This window comes from Liolophura sinensis, chromosome 1 (genome assembly GCF_032854445.1).
Source record: "Liolophura sinensis isolate JHLJ2023 chromosome 1, CUHK_Ljap_v2, whole genome shotgun sequence".
Classification (NCBI taxonomy): Eukaryota; Metazoa; Mollusca; class Polyplacophora; order Chitonida; family Chitonidae; genus Liolophura; species Liolophura sinensis.
The window spans coordinates 50,696,592-50,719,928 of NC_088295.1; the positions used below are offsets into that span (position 1 = coordinate 50,696,592).

A 23,337-nucleotide genomic window follows, 5' to 3' on the forward strand; every position below is an offset into this window, starting at 1 on the left:
TGTCATCACACTTACGCTATGTTCAAACCGAATTCCATCTGGGACGAATATAGGCCTACATGTATATTCCACGAAGTCAATCATACATGCAACAACAGAGGAGTTAAGACGATCTTTCGTCGTTGAAGTTAAAAAGAGTCCTACTTTATCACGTAAAAGTTAGACAACTCTTGTTGGCATTAATTTGCTGATCACTTATCTCACCGTGTCACGGAGGTGAAAACGACACCTATTTTTTTTTTTAGAAACTTTTAAAGTTCACAAACGTTCAGCTCCTCAATTATCGCTCGCCTACTCCAGCTACTGAAATTAACAATGTTCCCTAACATGTTTGACACATGATACAGTAAGGTTTTTCTTTTCTTTTTTTGACCCTGAGCGATGAACGAATTCTAACTTGAAATTCCCCTATTGTCAACAAGCGTGCTACATGTAAATGGTGATCTGGATAGAAACTTTATTGATTAGCCAGTCATTAGGAACACTTTCACAAAACTTCTAAAATCATAAATTCTCATATATGTTTTGGGAAATGACGTCATAATGCAACGAGCTATTTGAGAAAATCCGTGTTCATGTCAACATAACTCATTCACAGTCAACCGCGAGTGTTAAGGATAAAATGCTATGGTTAATGTCTGTACAACCTTGGTGTTTCTCGAGGAGTCATACATTAAGGTCTTAATGTATCGTCACAACATGTCCAATAAAACAGTGTTAATAGTACAAAAAATTTGTGTTTGAACTGAAGGTGTGATATAGAGTTGATTTTGATGGTAACATATAATTGGCGTGAATAAGTTGCCTTATCGAAGATCAATTCTCTCGGATCTAGTTTGGTTCACTATTATGTGTTATCCTGACATTGTATGCTGTTCTGTCGTACTAAAATCGAATACCGTGTCTTAAAAATTGGGCATTTTCGGATCTGAGCATAAAAGAGAAGTCTGACATGACGCCCCGAAATGCTAATACACGCTCTCAGGGAATAATGAGAGCTAATTATTTAGTGAGGTAAAATGATTTGTTTTGTGTTTAACGATAGCCACACGTTTCTATTGGCTCAGGCTGTCTGGAGTCAACATGCATGGATATGGTACGAAAATGTTATATTACTACCACCTGACATTGAACCAGGACAAGGTTAATATACCATGTCAAGGCCACAAGCTGGTCATTTTCTATCTTCAAGTTCTGATCGTGAAATTAACAGGATATCTTTCAGGTGGGTACATATTAGTCTGTATAGTACTGGAAACAAAGTACATGCATTACGTGCATCCGGTGCCTCCATGGCCTTAATAAAGTCATTGACCTTGAACCGATTTAAATGATAAAATTCTTAAACATATTTATGTAAAGTAGAGCATGCAATATTGAACCATATTCAACTAGTGAAAGAAATCTACAGTCCAAAACTGCAGCTGAATACACCTCTGTAGAAAACGGAAATATTTTCCGATCTTGTGGACGGCGATGTTCGAGTCAGTTTTTGCCCTCTTTTTCTGAATGTAGAAGGAAAATATTTCCGATCTGAAAACATGTGTATTAAGGTTATCTTACCCTTTTCCTTCGTGGGTCAGCGATAAGCTGGTTCTAATAGTCAAATATATAGGAAATTTTACCATGTCATATTTAAAGTTTTTATGAACAAACTTCATGTATTCCTGTAAAAACCTCTACACAATAGTGTAAACAAACATGAAAAATAGGATTAAAAAGAATGTCAGATTAAACAGTGAAATAATTTAATGTGCACAGTGGATCCGAACTCATGGTAGCATTTCCCCTTGGATTTAGACAATGTTACATTCCTTTATTCCAACCATATTCTTCAATATACAGATAACCAGTGTCCAAAACTCAACTCTGGGAGTTCCGGGATAGGGAAGTTAGGTCCCACCCACATTATGTGAATGGTCCACCTGCCATGGCTGATCCGAGCAGCGTCGCTGGAGGAATATAGCCTACATATCTATTTTGCTGTAGGGTGGAAGAAACGGAAAACAGCAATATTCACAAAAATGCCATTACCTTAGCCATAACAACACAGATGTAGAACTGAAGTATGTTCAGTTCCTTGGGAGCTTATAAGCACGTGTAAATGGATGAATCATTCAGTTGGGGCATCCTGCTTTTTATGTGATATGTTGACCTCAGTGAACCATGAGCAGGGTCAATATGATCATAAAATCCTTGTTTCATTATAATCAACACATCTCTGAGAAACCTGTATCAGAATTGTCAATACATATCTGAGAAACTTGTATCAGAATTGTCAACACATCTCTGAGAAACCTGTATCAGAATTGTCAATACATATCTGAGAAACTTGTATCAGAATTGTCAACACATCTCTGAGAAACTTGTATCAGAATTGTCAACACATCTCTGAGAACCCCATATCAGTATGGTCAACACATCTCTGAACTGTGTCCTGCAAGTCCAGGCCACGGACCGGTCACACATGGCACGACGGGAATTGCGCGAACTCCTACAAGTCTGTCAGCGGAAAGCAGGTACTCGCACCTGCGTTATGCCAGAGGCGATCCCTCGAGAAATGATCTGGGCCTAGTTGTTCAAAAGTGAAATTATCCCAAACTAAATTCCCGTTTGTTTTGTACTGCTCTTAGATCGATATTAAAATAGAAGCCTACATCATAGACTTAAAGTCTGACATGATAGTGTGTGAAATGTAATGTTTCCTCAAAGGGTACCACTTGTGATGAAGTACCATAAATCGTGCCATGAAAATGATGGCAGTTAGATTATATCGGCAAATATTGAAAATATGCAATTCTTCTTGATCTAGTTTCCACACCTGATGAACGTCATTGGATAGCCATTGACCCGACTGTTGTGTCCCACCGGCACATATTACGAGAGGATTTTGCCAGATCTGCCTTGGAATGTGCTCGGTTTTGCCTCCAGGACGTCAGCTGTGATATTTTCGCGTTCAATGCCATTTCCGCGAGGGATTCGCGAGACATCAACTGTTTTTCAACACAACTTTCTACCGAACAAACCTCGGTGATGGAACCATGGACTGATTATGAGACTTATCAACCGCAATTCTGAACAGAATAATTTGGAAACTTGTGTTAACAGTTGATCAAAGTTGATGGCGAAAAGACGATTAATTACATATAATATCAGAAAAACATAAATAGAGAGAAGTTTGCCACTGGGTTACAGGGTGTAGGTAGCATGTCTCTACCCCCTCTGGCCTGATAGGCGATGTTACTAAAGATATACAATGGATGATAAGAAATAATTTAACAACAATTTTAACAAAATGCATTGTGACGTGTTCGTGTAAAAATAGCATTGTCAGATCGGATATGTTGTTGTGACTATGGACCAATCAGTGTGGAATGGAATAACCCTACTGTTTTCCTAAGCTGTATCATTAAATGTGGCCAACCCGGTTTTCCGGCAAGGCGTTTTCAGCAGTTATAAGTTGACGTAAGAGAAAAGAGGCGAGTTTTCGATATACGTTAGCGTTTAGCAGACTTAATAGTGATCTGAGTGTAACACTGTGGTTTTAGTGGCATCTAGACTCCGAACTTCACAGCAGTCCGTCCATATGGTTTAGCTGAAAAGCTATTGCACTCTCTTACAAAATGTTCATGAATATAAGGGCTAAAAGCTCACACGGGCTTGTTCTTCACACCGTGTTGGATTTTTTTCGCTTTCCACTGTTATAATCAGCCTTTTAGAAAAACCGTCTTGCTAGAATCCAGTTTTTTCATCATAAGATTACTCAGACGGATCAATCCACGGATTTCCAGGTGCCTCATTTGTTCAAATCGTAGGACTCATTTCCAGAAGGCTGCAGTTTTCATGATTTCTTGGCTTCAGACAATATTTCATTGACATACATGTATATTTCTGCAATGATACTGAGTCGTCCATCCCATCATAAATGGGACCAGTCGGTCCTATCCGCTCATGATAAACCGACTATCACCTTCACGATTGGACCGATCTGTGACAGTCTGTCCCCTCGTGATGGGACGGAGGGTCACCAGTCTATCCCCTGATGATGGGACCGACCGCCACTAGTCGTTCCCCTCATGATGGAATGGACGGTCACTAGTCTAGCCCACCACGATGGGACCGACCGTCAGTAGCCTGAAATCTCATGATGAGCCTCATGGCAACTTTCAAGATTAGACTACCAATTCGAGGTTGCTTGACGGTGTAATGCCAGTGAGGTCGGCACATTGTCATTTCCACCACAATTATTCATTATTCACGATTAAATATCAACTTCTAAACATAGTAAACTAACCGTTTAAAATATAATAAACTAACCCTTTGGTATTTCAGATACACCAGTAAATACCATTATACATAGCAAGAGATGAAAACATTGAAACAGCCATATTTACAAGCCCTTGATATATGTTTTTGGAGTTTAAAATAGAAACATAGGAATATGATGGGTTGTTTTGGTATCCAGCTACATTTGTGCCAAATTTCAAATTGTTGTGTTATAAAATAAGCGAGAAACCAAAGTATTTCTCCACACAATTTTCTCAAAAACAGAAAAAAAGAAAATGTCAGAAGGAAACTCATTTTTTGACAAAAATTCTTCATCATTCGTTTGCAAATTTATTTTAATTAATAATTCCAAACCCAGGATGAAATGCTCAATCGCCTCTGAATATCCCCATCCTATTGTGATGAAGCATGCACCAGGATTAAATGATGCATGTGATTTCTCGATGTCCTGACCTCTGAATGTTCCCATGTTATTGTGATCAGCCATGCCAAGGATGAAATGCTCAGTGACCTCTGAATGCCCCCATGTTACTGTGATCAGCCATGCCAAGGATGAAATGCTCAGTGACCTGTGAATGCCCCCATGTTATTGTGATCAGCCATGCCAAGGATGAAATGCTCAGTGACCTCTGAATGCCCTCATGTTATTGTGATCAGCCATGCCAAGGATGAAATGCTCAGTGACCTCTGAATGCCCCCATGTTACTGTGATCAACCATGCCAAGGATGAAATGCTCAGTGACCTGTGAATGCCCCCATGTTATTGTGATCAGCCATGCCAAGGGTGAAATGCTCAGTGACCTCTGAATGCCCTCATGTTATTGTGATGAGCTATGCTCAGGATGAAATGCTCAGTGACCTCTGAATGCCCCCATGTTATTGTGATTTATAATTTATAAATTTATAATTATAAACTTATCCTGAAGGAAATCTTACTATCACGAGATCGAAAGTATGATAACTGTAGAAAATTTATAGGGAATGGATGGTAGCAATGTGATTACATTAAAATCTTCCTAAAAAGATCGCTTCGGGAGCGGTAGATTCAGGGTTAATTCTGGGTAGAGTCACAACTATAAGACCTTAAAAGAGGAAGTTGTAACTTCCCCGCTTGGCGTTCACCATGTAGGGGATAGTGCAGCGACTGGTTGGCCCCGTATCAGTATAATGGCTGGGACGGGTCGGCTTACTTGCATTTGGTAACTTGTCTCAGTAAAGCAGTACTAGATAAATAACCGGTGGAAATCCGTCCTGCAACAAGGAGGCACAATACATGCACCCTAAGGATTCCTTCGTCGTCATATGACTGAAAATTTTTTAAGTACAACGTTAAACCCAACCAACGTCAAAGCATTCACTCACTCACTTCTAAAAAGATGGAAACAAGATAGTGGGGCTGAATCGTCTAATGATACACCGAAAAGTTCGGACCAAAACAATGAATTTGGGGTATTGGGGCCACATTCTTCACTAAACCTTCAAAATCCGATACCTGTTCCAGTAAATGACACATTATTGCAACTTGATATTTGAGAAAAGTTGTGTAAACGTAGAGGTAGAGGAGTTCTATACTTTTGAAACAGTGCATGTGTAGTCTCTTGTAAATGTCAATAACTTAGTCCACCCAAAATGCACGCCCTTCTACGTTCTTTAAGTTGTGGTCTTTGAATTTACAAAGACAATCAATAATGAGGTCAACATAATTGATTCCTAATCTATCGTTGAATGTGTTAAGCGTTTTTGATAAAATCTATACAACCTTGGACTATTTTAAGAGTCCATGCGTGAAGCCAAGTTATGTATCGTCCCAAACTGTGTTTGACAAAACTATAATATGAACAATATAGATCCAAGTCTTTATGCTTGAACTGAAGGAGGGTTGATTTGGATGGGTTTATAATTGATTTGGATGAGGTGCGTTATTGGACATCAATACTTCGTATTGTTTCCTGATTGGGACATTAAGCAGAAATGCGGTGTGGAACCTCTACATGCCAATGGATGATCTCCGGCAACAATGCAGTCTTTTTGTTTACGGCGAGCCTTAAAACTTAAAACAGATAATTTGTTCGTGTTTATCCATCGCGATACCTTTCTATCAGAATAATCCCGAGTGACCAAAGACATACGGTAAAATTGTTTATATAAGCATACCACCCGAGATTTGACAAGAAACTGTATATATCATGTCGGCAGGCCACAAGCTGATAATTTTCCACCTTCAAGTTCTCTGGGTGAAATTAACTGGGTGTCTTTCAGGTGGGTACATATTAGCTGGCGTAGTATTGGCAACACAGTATGTAATTATTCTCAGTCAGTTGTTTCAAAATGCTAAAAACATTGCCTTAATGAAAATTAAGGATTCTGACGGATTTTAATGCTACAATGTGAACAACAATTGTATGGTTTCCTTCTGTTATGCTTCAATCGCCTTGTGGTTATCACGCTATTTTTAAACACTGATCCGTTGTGTAAATTTCCCCGTGTTATTTATTTATTTATTTATTTATTTATTTATGTATTTGATAGGTGTTTTAGGCCGTACTCAAGAATATTTCACTTATAAGACGGCGGCTAGTATTATGATGGGAGGAAACCGGACAGAGTCCGGGGAAACCCACGACCATCCGCAGGTTGCTGCCAGACCTTTTTTTAATATATAAAATTTGTATACAACAGTGTAAATAGATATGAAAAATGAGACTGGGAAAAAACGTCAGTCATTGAAGGTGAAATAATTTTATTTTGTGCACGTCCGAACTCATTATTGTCTCACAACTTCCGTTTTAACCACAAGCCGTTGACCACAAAGATCAGTGGAGTGCATTGGTCCTCCTTGGCTTTGTATTAGAAGATATACAAGGATTTGACAGGCCCTTTGGCTAAACAAAACCCCTTAACCAATACACTTGTACAGAGACCAAATGAAACCGCTGCAGATTTTAATATACATATTTAATATACTGTTAATCAAATATTTTTGATTACAAAAATGAAGACTTGACCTATTATTTATACCTGATATCCGGACCCGGATCCCTCATTTCATACGCAGTCTGAACTTATCCTCTCTCGTTTGTACGAATGTAAATTTTCAAAAGACAATAATATGTGTCCTTTGGGACATCGTATACAAACTTTATTAAAATGTTTCCTATCTGTTTTGGTTTATTCGTAAAAATAAAAGAGAGCTGTGCTCGAAATGTAAGCATAATTTTTTGGAAACGTGTAAATAAGTTGCACAGTGTACATCATGTATTTCAGCTGCACAGTGCCCGGATGAATTTACCTTGAACCCAGAAGACTCCTTCTGTTACCTTGTAGTTCGGGAATCAATGACATGGACAGAAGCAAGGAACTACTGCCATGGCTTGAGTGGAGACCTGGCTCAGAGTGTTAATGCCGAAACACATAATTTCATTAGTCAGCTTTTGGATGGGGAACCAGGGTGAGTTTTAAAAAGTAATTTGTACCGATTTGAGCAGTGTCTGTATAGACAACACCCCCGAAACATGTCTACAGAATGGTCAACAGGGCTGAGAACCCTGTGTCAGTATCGTTAAGATACCCCTGAACCCTGTATCATTTTGTCAACAGGCTTATGAACAACGCATCTGCATTGTCAACAGTCCTGTTAACCCTGCATCAGTATTGTCAACTGACCTGTCAGTATGGTATCAGTATCAGACCTGTAAACCACGCGTCAATATTGTCAACAGGCCTGTGAACACTGCATCAGTATGGTCAACATATCTGTGAACCACGTATCAGTGTTGTGAACAGGCCTGTGAACCCTGCATCGGTATGGTCAACAGATCTGTGAACCTTACATCAGTACAGACCTGTAAACCCTGCATTAGTGTTGTCCACAGATCTGTGAACTTTACATCAGCACAGACCTGTGAACCCTGCAGCAGTGCGGTTAACAGAAGCAACAAAATAATTTAGAGAAAAAATATTTGTGCTTTGGATAAAATGTATTTCGGTGAAGCCTTGGCAGACGTATGTGTGTAATTAGCTAATTTAAGGAATATAGGAAGGCCGAGAAGTACCTGATCAACTCCGGGCCTAACGTAGCTGTAGCACCACCAGCAGGTACAGCACTGATGCTTGGCCAATAAGATGACATTCTCAAATCCGAGAGCTCTATCTGGATTCCATCGGCTTTTCACCTTTATGGCTGAAAATGTATACTTTTCGGGAGGCTGCTTTAGTGATTTGTGAAATATGCTCCATTTTGTACAATAAGTTGAAATCGCTGTTTTCAGGAACCTAGAATATTGGATAGGAGCCAATGATGTCGTTAAAGAAGGGGAGTTCCGATGGATAGATTACAATCTGGTCAATTTGGTCACCATGAACAACATGGACCGTGGGCAGCCTAATGGTGGAAGCAGCCAGAACTGTGTCGTGCAAGTTCAGAGTAACACGTGGCATGACAGAGAATGTGAGAACGACTACCCGTCTGTCTGTGAGATGAAAACAGGTATAGGCTGGGTGCATATCTGCGGCAGATACAGCCCAGACTTTTATTACAGATACAAATACACAAGTTTAATACAGATTCGAACTCACTATGTTAGTACAGATACAAACACACTGTTTTAGTACAGATTCGAACTCACTGTGTTAATACAGATACAAACACACTGTTTTAGTACAGATACAAACTTACTATTTTAGTACAGATACAAACCCACTATTTTAGAACTCACAAACCCACTAGTTTTAATACAGACACAAACCCACTATTTTAGTACAGATACAAACCCACAATTTTTTGGTCTAGGAGACCTTGATGAAATGTCAAACCAGAACTACTCTGTTCAATAAAAGTTATTGAACGCGACTATAGATGGAGGACTCGCCAATCCCACTTTACGAGATGGTTGTACGCTTTAATTAAGACTGTACCACAGATTTTATAGTGATGCTCAAGAGTTAAATTACATCGATGTGCTTTGATATATTTATGCATTTTTCTTTATCTAGTTGCCACGGCTGATGAACGTCATTGGATAGCCATTGACCCGACTGTTGTGTCCCACCGGCACATACTGCGAGAAGATTTTGCCAGATCTGCCTTGGAATGTGCTCGGTTTTGCCTCCAGGACGTCAGCTGTGATATTTTCGCGTTCAATGCCATTTCCGCGAGGGATTCGCAAGACATCAACTGTTTTTCAACACAACTTTCTACCGAACAAACCTCGGTGATGGAACCATGGACTAATTATGAGACTTATCTACGACAATTCTGAACGGAATAATTTGGAAACTTTTCGTTCGTGTCTAAAATATTAGCATTTTAACGACGAATTAGATGTAAATGGAAAAATCTGTTTTGAATGCTGAATGTGAGCAGCACTGTTCTCCTCCGTGTAGTGTTCACTGGTAATAAATTGAGTTAAATCTGAAATAAAATTCTCTTTTCGTGATTTTCATATCCTGCAAAGTTTAGCAGACTTAGTAATGGTTTGCATGTATACACGATACATAACACAGCTGAGAGCATTACGCGAACCACATTTTAGTGACATACTGGACCCCTAGACCCCATTAGTCTATCGGGTTAAGCTGAAACATTATTGCAATCTCCCACACAAATTATCACGAACGTAGGAACGCGGACTCAATGTGAGGTGAAAGAACAAGCTTGCGCTTGCTCATGCCGTGTTGGTAGCCTTAACTCCCACTCATTTGCTCGAATTGCAAGATTTGTCTTCCAAGAGGCTATTATTTTCAAGTTTGTTTGCTTTTCTGTTCGTTTCTTTTTTCTGTCTGTAGTCTGTAACTTACTTGCCAAAGGACATTGGTTTACTCGAGGATCTCCGGTTTCCCTCACCCATGAGCCCAACCGCCGTTTCACGGAAACCGCATCCGTAAGTTTCTGACAGACCTTGACACGTAAGACGGGAAAGTAAGCCATCATGATAACTGACCAAAGTATTACCCGAGATCATAGACAGATGCTATGTATACTTATATATCTCCCAGTTTCTTTCTTTACATTCTAATACTTCCACTTTATACTGTTATATGCGTTTTTGGAAATAGAAGAAAGCTAGGAAAACTCATAAAGTAAGTCACATAGTGTTACCACTGATACAACTGTTATCAAGGATTAATTAGGCAGATATCATGTGAACAAGCATTCGGAGGATCCAGGTCTTAAGTCAGATGGATACTGTTCTTTTTATGAAAGTGGATGAAAAGAATTTTATACTGCTGAAATAAATTATACAAAAATATTATGATAAAACTAAGCAATAATGTGAACGTCTACAACAAAACCAATAATTTCCGGTGTGTCGTGAAATCAGTGCCACCAGAATAAGTGTGCAGGTGTTTTATTTTCGTATTTTTCTCAATAAATTTATTGTCAAGTTCTGGACATTAGTGTAAGATTCCCCATCCCCCATCCTTTTGGGCGCGGTACAATGACGGATCCGTATTGAAACATTTTAAAGGAGCGACCAACCAATTCGATACGGGTACTTCTTTTCATGGGCTGCCTTCTGTCAATAATTTTAACATCAGTAAAGGTTACTCTGACATGCACATGCATAAAGTGAAAAAGAATCAAATACCGTCGATAAGCAGTCCTAGAAATATTCGTGAGTACGACATAAAGTGACAACTGACAGGTGGTTTTCATGGTTCCGACCTATTTTCATACTTTATATACTTTCTTAGTTGTTTGGTTTGTGTTATGCACCGTTTTGGGAATTGGCCTTGCTGTTATTGACCTGGAACGTCCTTATTAGTTGACGGTTGGCATACGAAAGTCTGTTTCGACGTACAGATTTCGTACCATTATAAGGCTTCCAAATCCATTGTCCTAGCTGGGAATATTAAACCTCTTCTTTCCGGACGATGGTTTTGGTCGATTTAAAGAAAATTGCAGATCGCATCTGTTTGAAATTTGGCAGCAAACTTCTCACAGATATAATCTTTGAGGGTCTTCAAGCAGGAATACAATATCCGATGTGGTATCCCAGCTTGAAATTATTCTTCTGCATCACTTAGTTTCGCGATCATATTGGATTTCGAGAAAAACATTTTAACTTCTTCTAAAGAACAATACCGGCTCCATAAAGTTTAAAAAATACATTTAAATCCGTTAGAACCCTTAGAAGCCCACCATTATTGGAATATATTACGTCATAAAAGTTTTGAATTTTGATGCACCAGGTCGGTGATTCAGAATCTTTGATGTTTTTAGATCGTCAAAAAACTAATTTTAGGGTTGTGAATTTACTTGATTTCACTGGCCTGTACATTGAAAACTATGACATCTAGAAACGTATAATTTACACCAAATTGTGAAAAACGGTATTCACTTTTCGTGGAATCAGAAGGTATTAAAGCTGCGATTTTCTCGCTTGATGTGTGCAAATAACATCATCCTTTTTCAGAAAGAATTTAAACTCGTTCGTTTAACCTAAACTTAAAAGGCAACTAGACAATTACATACTCCTTAACTGTCCATGGTTTCTCTAAATGGACTGTGTATCTAAATACACCAGTATTGCTTAGTTGCTGAAAGGCTGTTAAATACAAACATGCATGGTCATCTCGCAAACTTCTCGATACTTTCAGCATAAGCTGAAATGCATTCGTTCAGACTGCTTGGAAGTCGTGAAACTGCTTGCTGTTCTATGACGTAAGATACAAAAAAGGCGCGCTTAATAAGGATGGCGTAAAGGCAAAAGATTAACCCGATGCACTGACGCCCTGGGTGCTGTATGTACTGGCACCAACTCCACTGTTGAGGGGGTTAACATTCCGTTTTAGCAATCTGGGCAATTTTTGAAAAGGTGATCGTCAAAAGTCAGGAAACTTTATCAAAGTATGAGAATTCTAAATGTCAACTGTGGGAACCTTTCTCACGTAGAAACCCATATCAATAACTAGAGCACAACGCGGGTAAAATATGTGATATTTAATAACACCAATGTGTAAAATAATGCTAAACACATAACTGAGACGGGGACGTCTTCAATTTTCTCCAAACCTTCAACATCGAAACAAAACGGCTGCTTAAAAAAATTCATATATGAAACCACATAAAACATGTGTAATAAAAGATATTCTTTGAACAACTTCCAATGTGCAGTAATGACCTAAAATTGTGGAATTCTAAAAATCCAAAAGGAAAAAAAAAAAGAAGAAAATATCAAACAGAAAACAGAGAAAGATGAAGGGCTGTTTCTTCGTCAGAAACCTCAGTATTTAAGTGAGTGCCCACAGTTTTCAGAATGATATATACCTATATGTTTACTAGCTAAACAAATCTCAATGTTTCAGTGAAACATCTGGGAAAGCTACATTTATAAAGCATAAAAAACAAGGGAATCAGCTACATTAACAACGAACATTTGTAATAAATTGTAATAACATACATGTACATCTGTAGGAATACATCAACCGCCCTAATCAGCTGTGACTGTCACAAAATATCTGGACATGCAGCCAACCAGGTGTAAACCAGGTAAGTTGGTTTGTGTGCAGCCTTAAGTTAGCAGATTTGTCATTGTTATTTTGCTAGGTGTGGTGTTTTCTTCCAGGCTCTGCACAGTTTTTTCCGTCCCTACACCTGGTCACTTTCATAGTGAAATTTCAAAAAACAAATAAATACATGAAATACATGTATAAAGCGAAGTCATAACAGATACAGTTAATCCTATAAGTCACCAAAACATTCAATAAAAGATACAATACTTCATCTGAAATATTGAACACCCCATTAAATAAGTAAGTACATGTGATATAAATATATGTGCAATAAACACACCTGATCCGTTAAGTCTCCAAAACATTAAATATAAGATGGAAACCAAAAAAAAAAAAATAACAAACAAAAAGAGATCTTGTATACAACTACAGATCTCTAGGAGATGTGACATTGATAAATATGCACAACAGGGTATCAATGATCGAATATGACTGTCTTGTCACTCCGCTTTACAATAACAGGTATCCAAAACTTGAGCTCAATACATCAAATGTTTCTTGAGATACATTTAACCTTATTAATGAATACATTACAACCTGAATGAATAATTTATACATTTCAAATTATGTAATTAGCATAATAATGATATCCACATATTTCCAACTCTTAAAGTTAGAAAATGTTATCTCGAAAGTAAGGTAATATCTGTGAATATGCAGTATGTAATATGTAGTAAAAACACCTATCACTTACTTCAAGTTGCCACTGTACTGTGTACAGGTGAAGTAAAAAAAAAACCAAATTATGAAATGAATTTCAATTTTAAATGTAACCACATATCATGGCATAAAAACATAACAATGTTTAATAAAACCATTCACCTTGCAGAACATTTTCAAAAAATATAATTACAATGTAACAAAACATCAACTCGCTCTGTCAACAAGACTTGGTCCACATTGCAATACAATCCAAACACTATATACATGTGTTCTACAGTAATATATAAGTAACACATGAAAATAATTGTTAAAATATTTTCAAATTTTGGTCCGATCATTTGCAGTACGTATACATGTAAGTTTATCACATGCGACATAAAATTCATTAATTTATATGTCCATGTATTTCATTTAAGTTTCCAGGCCAGTTTCTGGGTACATGTACAAATAGCTGTGCATTATTTCTGTGTAACAATTGCTCATGAGCTGTACTGATCCATGTTGGTGACATGACATACTGTACATTTTCTGATCTAACCATTTGACGTAACCATGCTTTCAAGTCGTCGGACACTGCATTTTTCTGCATACAGGTAACCTTGGTGGAAATGTGTTCCTTTTTCACTATTTAGTGAAAATTTGGAGAAACTGCAGATATACACTGTTGATCAAATGTTAGCAAAGACTAGGGGTAAGATCAAATGTTAGCAAAGGCTAGGGTTTGATCAAATGTTAGCAAAGGCTAGGGGTTTGATCAAATGTTAGCAAAGGCTAGGAGTTCGATCAAATGACTCAGAGATGCTGTCCCCCAAAGTGCTGTCATGTTGCGCTGAATCAAGTCTCTTTCTAGGGTTAGCTTCATTAAAGCTAGGCAATTCTACATCTCCATTGTCAATGCTGTGTTCCTCTTCCGTTTGATGCTTACCATCTTCTGTTACTGACAGCTCTTCATTTTCAACATTGAAACTGCTTTGCTTCTGGAACCGTGCTCGTTTTTGTGGCATACTGGAAGCATCAGCTTCAGTCAGGAGGTTCCCAAGAGGAGGTTTCTCCTGCTGAGTTGTACTCAATGTTGTTTGGGGCTCCCCCAATGGACCCTCTGTCCTCTCATCAAAACTGACTTGTTTCACCAACACACTTCGCCTTGTTACAGACGGAGGTGGAGCCACTTCTACATCCTCAAATCCGCTGTCCTGTTTCTTTGGACGAGTTGCTGTTTCGGAAGGATCTTCTTCTTCTTCATCAGAACTTACCAGATAGTAATCCTCTGATAGTCTTTCCTGAGGACTTGTTTCATCACCCCAAACCAGTTTACCCTCATGAAAATCCTGCCAATAAAGTTCAATTCTCCATTAACTGACTATAATACATAAAAAGCAATAAACAGGTCACGTCATTTATGACAGTCTTCTTAAAAACTGGTACAAGTACTGGTGCCAGAACACCAATTAAAATGAGATATAACTGTTATTCCAATAGCTTCCTGTAAGTGGGAAGGTCTGTCAGCAATCTGCAGATGGTTGTGGGTTTCCCCCAGGCTCTGCCCGGTTTCCTTCCACTATAATGCTGGCTGTCGTCGGATAAGTGATATATTCTTGAGTGCAGCGTAAAACACCAATCAAATAAATAAATAAATCCAATGACTTCCTCCTTCAAGAAAACATGATCCAAAAACAATATTGAAAAGAATCTGGGTAGGAAATCGGTCCCACCACAACAAAAATGGACACCAGAAGAAGCCACAGCCAATTACAGCTGTGATAGGCAGCTGTTGTAAGGGCATTCTTCATCTGTGTTTTGCTCCTCATTTTTCTGTTGAATGTCTAGTGCGTGACTTAAAGATTGAAACAAATATTGAGGAGTGTCTTAGTTTTAGTGATGTATAGCCTACTCCAGTCACACTGAAATATCTTTGTCTTAAACACAGCAGAATCCGGAAAATCACTGTACGTACCAGAAATGCAACTTTTGTTAAACACAATCCAATAAATAAATTTAACAAATGAAGATTTCAGCCTTTTAAGTGAGCTACAGATCACACATAGAATAACAAGGTAATGATAGATGTTTAAACGTGCTCTCTGGTCATTCGAAAAAGACATAAGTACTGATGAAAACTCGAACCATCAACCGACTGAGGCGCGTACATGACTTATACTATGGCTCAAAGGTTTTCAATACTATAACATCTATACAATGTATCATCTGCAAACCAGAATTAGTCTATACTTTGTCTCATTATTTCCTCAGCAGTTGGAAAGACAGGACACTGAAAAGTCCTCGGTCTATCTGGTAGCATGGATCAGACAAAAACATGCGCCACTAAAACACTGCTCAATATGTACAACTTTTTGGGCACTGTACTTATTTAATTTAATGTTTTTATGAAACATATTAACATTATAGAATATGTTTCAACTAGATACTACGCATTTTTGGAGCACACCTGTGTAACCATATGGTACTTGACACAGCCAGATGTATGCTTGGCAGCTGAGCTGATGACACATAGATGATCGCTTGAAATATTGACACTCAGACAAATAAAATTAATTAAATTCAAATATCTTTACTGCATAGCAAGGTTCTGGTTTATGTTATGATTTTCCACACCAGTGTTGCATTTTCATAAAATTGTCTGCTGAGAAAAAATGCTAACGGTCAATACTCAGATTTGTCAGTGAACATTTACTTTCCAGACCAGATAAAATGACTTGGTGACAATTATACACTAATAAAAAGTTTGTGTAGTCTTTGATGCCACGTGCAGCTATCTATGTGGCTGGAGTCAAATCATTCTTATGGTTCTCTACATGGTTTTTTTTTTGGCACGTCTATCACTGGACTCCACTGTAGACAATACGGCTAACAAACTCATGTCTACTTGTGACATGGTGAGATAATGAGATAATGCCATGGTGACAGAAATTACCAAGGGTAAAAGGGCTTTGGGTTAAATTTCAAAGTTGACAAGTTACGAAAAAGGCATTCATTTTTTTAAAAAACTCAACACCTTTATCTCATACTCACTTTAGAAACCAAACTTTTACTTTTTGATGACATGTAATTTCACTGGAGTAGGACTAAACTATAACCTTTAAAATTATAACACGGAGAGATAAATGCAGTGAAGTGGAATTCAATCCATCTAGGCACTGATAGTCAAAAATAAAATACAAATTTACAGACAGCTTGCAGGTCACACAGCCACCAGACAGCATTTGGCGCCAAGTATGTAGCCGAGCAAAATATATTAGACTAATCCATTATAAAGGAGGGATAGACTACAAACTTCTGATGAATACTGAAAGTAGGCCAACATGATATGTGAACTAAACTGTGCTTTTGTTGTCTCTGCAATCATTATAGGTTTCACATTAGTGCCTTCAGTTGTGTATTATTTGTATTTATTTGGGTATATGTTAAGAGATTGAAACTCAACTGCTGAAATTATCTTCACAGCAATTTTGTCAATGGTTTTGCCCAAAAATGTTTAACTGACAGGATATGCCCAAATGCTTGTGAGACAATTAATTCGTTGGGAAATCAATAGCAAATTAGCTGTACATCCTTGAATACATTTTAACTCTTTTTTTTTGAGAATTTTTTTTCTGGGGAGCAGGATATAGCTCAGTGATGGAGTGTGCGACTTCCACCAGATGGCGGAGTTGTTTACTAGAAACGCTCTTTGCCTGTAGCATGAAAATTACATTAGTTACGGTACCGTATCAAACTATGCAACAACGTAAAGAGAATACTACCTTATTTGAATGAGGCTTTTAATGTAGCGATCAAGATATTGCCTAATCTGGGTGTGTGATGGGGTTCAGGCTTACACGCATGTAGATGGAGGGTTACATGCTCTATTGCAGATGCAAGCTGATTGATCTTACCTTGATGTACAGGTATAAAATGGCTTAGTTCTGTTAGAAGACCACAAGAGCTTACCTTGCTGAATCCAGATCTTGTAGATTCAGCAAGGTCTAATATCAGGGAGATTGTCAAGTACAAATACTTAATGTTATGCCCTTCCAGCCTTGAAGCGTATCGCCATGAAAACACTGTATACATGTGTGTGTGAAGTAATCATGAGTATGTAATAAAAGATCAATCAAACTAACAAAAAATGAAACAAATCTCCCTGGAATATAAGACATAATTAAGTATATACTGTACCTGGTAAAACCGTTGAGTTTTCTCCCAATCTTTGTCCTCCAGAATCTCCACAACTTTGAGATGGATTTGTCGTATCCTACGGTTTATCCGACGACAGAGCTTTCCATCGACAATTGCAAGGCTCAGCAATCGGTAGTATCGAGCTGATTTCTCAAATGCTTGCCTGGCATCATCTGGTAATTTTGAAATGTATAGTGTAATTTATTATGTGTGACAAATAAAAACTACAAGCTAGTATTTAACTTTAATATTTTCACCAATCAAAACTGTCCCTCATTTCTTACACAGTGAAATGTCATAATACATCAACGACATGGGAAAATTAACGCATAAAAATTTTTCTCTCCATATTCTTTCAGTCTGTCCCAGCCCTCTTTGTGTTCAGATTTTTAGCTTTAAACAAGGTAATTATTAAATAAAGTAAAGCAACCTTGAGACGAGACAAAACTCACCTGTCAGTGAGGAATCTTCTGGTCTCTGAAGATGCCTCCCTTTTGCATACTGTATAAAACCCAGCGTATGCAGTGTGTTCACCAACAGCTCACGTGGCACGCGTGGCTTCTTGAGAATGCGCCAGGCATGCTTGCCATGATTGGAGGCCTTTCTGTAATTTTCAAGGGCTTCTGTGTAACCCGCCAGTTGTCTCTCGACATCAGCGATATTTAGCAGCCACAAAACTGTTGTCTTATTATCTGAAGTACCTAGCTTCTTTGTTATGTCCAGTGCCTTCTGCATGTACTGCAGAGCATCCTCCAAGCTGCATTCTGCTCTACCTTTCTCATTTCTTCTTCTGAATTCAGCAGCCATTTTCAATTTTGCATTGCCCATGTTGTAAAAGTAAAAGGGGACATTTATATGCCCGTCATTGATCATATGGTTTTTCTTTAAATATTTACACAAGCAACTGTATGCCTGTTCAAATTCAAAAAATGATTTTTCATAATCTTGCATCCTGTAGTGGATAGACCCTTTAGCATTATGTACTTTTGCCATTTCCACTTCAATTGTTTCTTTAAGGGATTTCAGACGACTTTTTGATTCAACATGTTCAAGTTGTTTCAACGATTTGCTGAAACACCCCAAGGCAAAGTCATGCCTTTTCTCTCGTTCATCTTGATTATGACATTGTTCTGTCTGATCCATGGTAATCAAACCCTTGGCATAAAAATATCGACCAAGCGCAAAGTTTTTCAAAGGAAAATCTTTGTTTGGCAGTTGATCAATCTGACTGGATTTCTCATCAAGCTTCATCAAAATGTTAACTGCTTCATTATCCTGTAATTCTCTCAGCAAGATAACTCTCCGAACCTTAACATTAAATTCCTCCACAGCATCTGCCTCAGTGTCTTTGTTTTCCAAAGAGAGATCCAGATCTCTGAGGAATATCTTTTGTTCCTCTCTGTCAGAAGAGAATCTTAAAACTTTGCACAATGTTTCTAATGCAGCACTTTTCTTTTCATTATTCTTTGGGAATTGATAACCATTCTCCTGAAGAACTTGGAAAAACTGATCAAAATAAGGTTTGAAGTCAATTATGTAAGCATAATCATTGCCTCTGTAATAATAATTTGACTCCAGTTTTAATGATCTAATTTTACCAGAAAAAAACTCGAAAAAGTGAAGTCTGGCTTTATCTTTGAGGTCAGTGTAGTTTCTATCCGGGTACTTTGCACAAACTTTTGCCAAACAATCTAGTACAAGTGGGTGGAATGAATATGTGATGTTTTTTTCAGCTTCACCAGGTATCTCATGTTTCTGAAGCAGGTTTTCTTTCGCTAACTTCGAAAGTCCAAAGCAAGGTTGTTCTTCCATGATAACAGATTTGGCCATCTCCTCATTAAACACAGTTTCAAAAAAGGACAACTCCATCAAACGTTTCTGTTGACCTTTTGACAATGAGTCAAAGACTGCCTCCAGACAAGGCCTGAAGTCTTCATCAGAATACGACTGCATGTTTTTCATCACAGTTTTAATAACCAGGGGGCAGCACTGACATTTCTGGACAAGAAAGTTGCTTTGTAAATCTTTCAGCCTCACCTGCAATGTATAGACATGGTAAATATCTTTATTTATAGATATGGCACTGACTGCATTAAGAGCATACTGTGTATAAACGTAATGCTATGATTGGTTAGTTTAAGCTATAATCCTCCTTTTGGAATGAGAGCTGGCAAACTGTAACATTATATATTTATACACTATCTCCTTGTACTAAAAATTGTATATTTTCACATGTACAAAAAATATTCAAGCATTGTACGATTTATTTATTTGATTGGAGTTTTGCGCCGTACTCAAGAATATTTCACCTATATGACGGCAGGCATCATTATGGTGGAAGGAAACCAGGCAGAGAACAGTGGAAACCCATGACCATCTGCAGGTTGCTGATAGACTTTCCCATGTACAGCCTGAAAGGAAGCCAGCATGAGCTGGACTTGAACTCACAGCGACCGCATTGGTGGGAGTTTCATGCGTCATTGCACCGTTCTGGCATGGTAAACCCCTTGGCCATGGAGGCCCCATCATTCTATGAGCTTGAAGGATGGCCACACACATACCGTGTTTACTACAATGTAATATTTTTAGCTACAAACAGAAAGATTCCTGGATAGAAAAGAAACTGTTCAGAAGCAAGACTGAAATGTGAATAAGTTGATAAGAACACACTTACATGTTGTGTTTCCTTCATGCTGTTCTTAAGTAGCTGTTTGGCCTCATCTCTTGGCAAAGCTTTTAGCTCTATTTGAAGCAAAGTTTCTGGATGTGGATTAGCTGGGAGGCTAAGTTCTCGTCTGTTGGTCATCACAAACTTAACCTTGGAAAAACACACAACCAAAGAATGCTTTGCATGCATGAATGTTTGCAATAATCACATGTAGGATTGCATGCAACTTTTTAAAAAAATTCTCTTCACTTCAGTGACTAAGTGTTAATTTATCCAGGAATCTTGAGTCCAAATCAAGTGTCTAATGTTCAAGCCTATAATGCTTAGAAAATCATGCAGGAAAAAGGAAAAGGCTAAGCATTAGCCAGGGTGGGGATTGGGGTCGAGGGAGGTATACTTTGCTTGAGCGGGCATCTTGATTGTTATCTTCAGTATGTTGTTGTGTCATGAGACTATTTCCCAGATAAGCCTGTCCTGTTTACAGACCATTCCAAGCAAACAAACTTATCAATTATTTTAGGTTTAGTACTCATTGACATGCTAAGTGAGTTACTGCTACAGGACCCAGGTCCTTGACACATAAGGTGTTACTGTTGAGTTGGAGGTTTTGAAAGACATACTTCTTCCTTCATCAATCACCCTCCTTAAGTCCATGAATGTTTTAAGCAATGTTAAAACTGCTGATTCAGCAACCTGCGGATGGTTGTGGGTTTCCCCCCAGGGTGTTAGGTGTGACCCAATCCAGAAGTGACCCTGGACCTACCGCCCCCGATGGCTCAGTTGGTAAAACGTCTGCATCGGGTGCAGTAGACCCAGGGTCGTACAAGTGAAATATTCTTGAATACGGCATACAACACCAATCAAATACATAAATAAATAAAACTGGTGAGAGCATCAACAGATCATCACACCATGGTGAATGTCAGGCTTTTGAGCAGTGAGGTTGCAAGCTCAAATCCAGCTTTGGCACAGTAAATCAGGATTTTTGTCAGATGTGACTGGCAAGACTGCAAGTTCTTGCCATATTGCCTATTCTATCTATAATCTTCATATAAAGTGGCATACTCTTGCTGACATGGTAACAGTTCATAGTTCAGCCATATTAGGTCATTGTTAATTCCCTGAGGGCATGAAGTACCTGCACAACTACAACCCTTCAGCACGCATCAATGAAGAAGGTGGGAAAGGCCTTTTTCAGTAGTGGTTACCATTTACCCCATAAAAATCGGACAAAGCTGAAAACGCTTGGTCAGATGTGCTAACTGTCAGACTAAAGCTGTCAAAATAAAGCTAAATGCTTTATTTATTTATTTATTTGATTGGTGTTTTACGCCGCACTCAAGAATATTTCACTTATATGATGGCGGTCAGCATTATGGTGGGTGGAAACCGGGCAGAGCCGGAGAGGAAGCCAGCATCAGCTGGACTTGAACTCACAGCGACTGCATTGGTGAGAGACTCCTGGGTCATTACGCTACTCTAGCGCGCTAACCAACTGAGCCACAGAGGCCCCCAAAGCCTTGTTTTAAAATCATACCAAAAGCCAAAGTTCTGGTGAATACCTTGTCAGTCTTGATGTTGAGAAATGTCTGTAAGGCTGTGAGAAACTCTTCTCCTGTGTGCTGCTCAATCTCATCCACGTTGTCAAGAAGAAGAACTGTATCTGCAACAAGAGGGTAATTTTAATGGCTAAGATTAATTACCCCTTTTCCTTGTTCAAAAATCTTCACAGTCTTTCTTAAAACATGCCCAAATTCCCCTGGTCTATATGAACTAAAGAAACACGCCACGGTAAATGAACTAGAGTTTCACACTTGTACTTGGAAAGTGTATCGCAGCATTCATTGTGTTCAAATGGGAATTTGGGAAAAACTAATTTGTGGAGATTAAGCGTGACTACCCAGTACCTTCATGCATGTGGTGTGTCATGTGAAATATCTTTTTTTAAACTGCAGGGCTGTCCGCACTCAAAGCTGTAGCAGAATTCAGCATACCGCGAATCCGCAAAAATAGGCCTTCCATCAGAGGAGATGAATTTGTCAAATTGCGATGAAAGTGACATCTACACATATGCATTTGCACAGCTGCAACTAAACATTTCTTGTTCATTCTAACGTAATTTCAAAGGCTGTCAACTTCCGGTCATATTTTGTAAAGATAAATGCTTAATTTACTTAATACTTCAAGTCCACTGAGATGAAATTTAAGTCATACAGATTGGTTTTATCTACATGTACATCCAAGCCACTTACAATCACACGACTCGCAATTTCCAAGTGTCTACCCTTTGATCAAATGGTTATTGCTGGTGAAAAGCAAAACAACCTCATCTGTTGATGGCAACACATAAATCACATTTATAAAAAACATTTTGTTTGTAAAGCCAGTGACGGTGTTGTGCGAACTCCTAACGTGATAACAACTCAAACATATCCTGTCTCCCAATATGCCGGACTCGCACACAGTGCTACCGACAAGGGATAATAGTAAATCATGAGAGTTTATGGAAACCTCGCGTGGCGCGCGTTTTCTGTGTTTAATGGGAGCTTCTTGATATGAAAACGTGGGGAAAGGAACTCTTCCACAATCAGAGGACCATTCCAACTGTGAGACAAAATGTGCGTGTAGACTGACATATTAAATAGGAATTTCATGTACGCAAGAAGCTGAGTACAGATATTCTCAGCAAAATCGTCTTTTTGCTGAAATACATTTGTGCACATACTCGATGAATAACTAGGGCTCTCAGCAGAACGTGACTTCCACGTAGGTCCAACCTACCAATAATTGGTTTGCCTGAAGTGTACACTGTTCCTGTACATTCCTTGTTTGGCGAGGTCATTCTTTGAGACAGTGCTTGGAATTTAAAGGTTTGTAGTAGACATCACCTGTCTTAATACTTTCTTCAATTTGATTCATTGGTATATTTAGAGATGTACATGTAGGCCTATGAGTCAGGAGACCTGCACACCTCACTGTCAGTGACTTGTCCCAATGTGGTGAGGATTAGCAATCTGAGATGCCGAGTG

General features: G+C 38.5%; 1 protein-coding gene across 2 annotated transcripts in view; it reads right to left on the reverse strand.

Moving 5' to 3' along the window:
- Positions 1 to 12,214: 12,214 nt before the first annotated feature.
- The window catches only part of LOC135461342 (uncharacterized), a 71,798-nt gene continuing 60,675 nt past the window's right edge, over positions 12,215 to 23,337 (reverse strand). The window contains exons 4-8 of one of the 2 annotated variants that reach the window (XM_064738385.1): positions 21,871 to 21,971; positions 20,315 to 20,458; positions 18,093 to 19,677; positions 17,641 to 17,813; positions 12,215 to 14,792 (exon numbers count right to left, since the gene is read on the reverse strand). In XM_064738385.1, coding sequence (XP_064594455.1) covers positions 14,226 to 14,792; positions 17,641 to 17,813; positions 18,093 to 19,677; positions 20,315 to 20,458; positions 21,871 to 21,971 — 2,570 coding nt within the window. In that variant the 3' untranslated portion in view covers positions 12,215 to 14,225. The remainder of the gene's footprint in view (positions 14,793 to 17,640; positions 17,814 to 18,092; positions 19,678 to 20,314; positions 20,459 to 21,870; positions 21,972 to 23,337) is intronic. The other variant, XM_064738384.1, reaches the window with a different exon arrangement.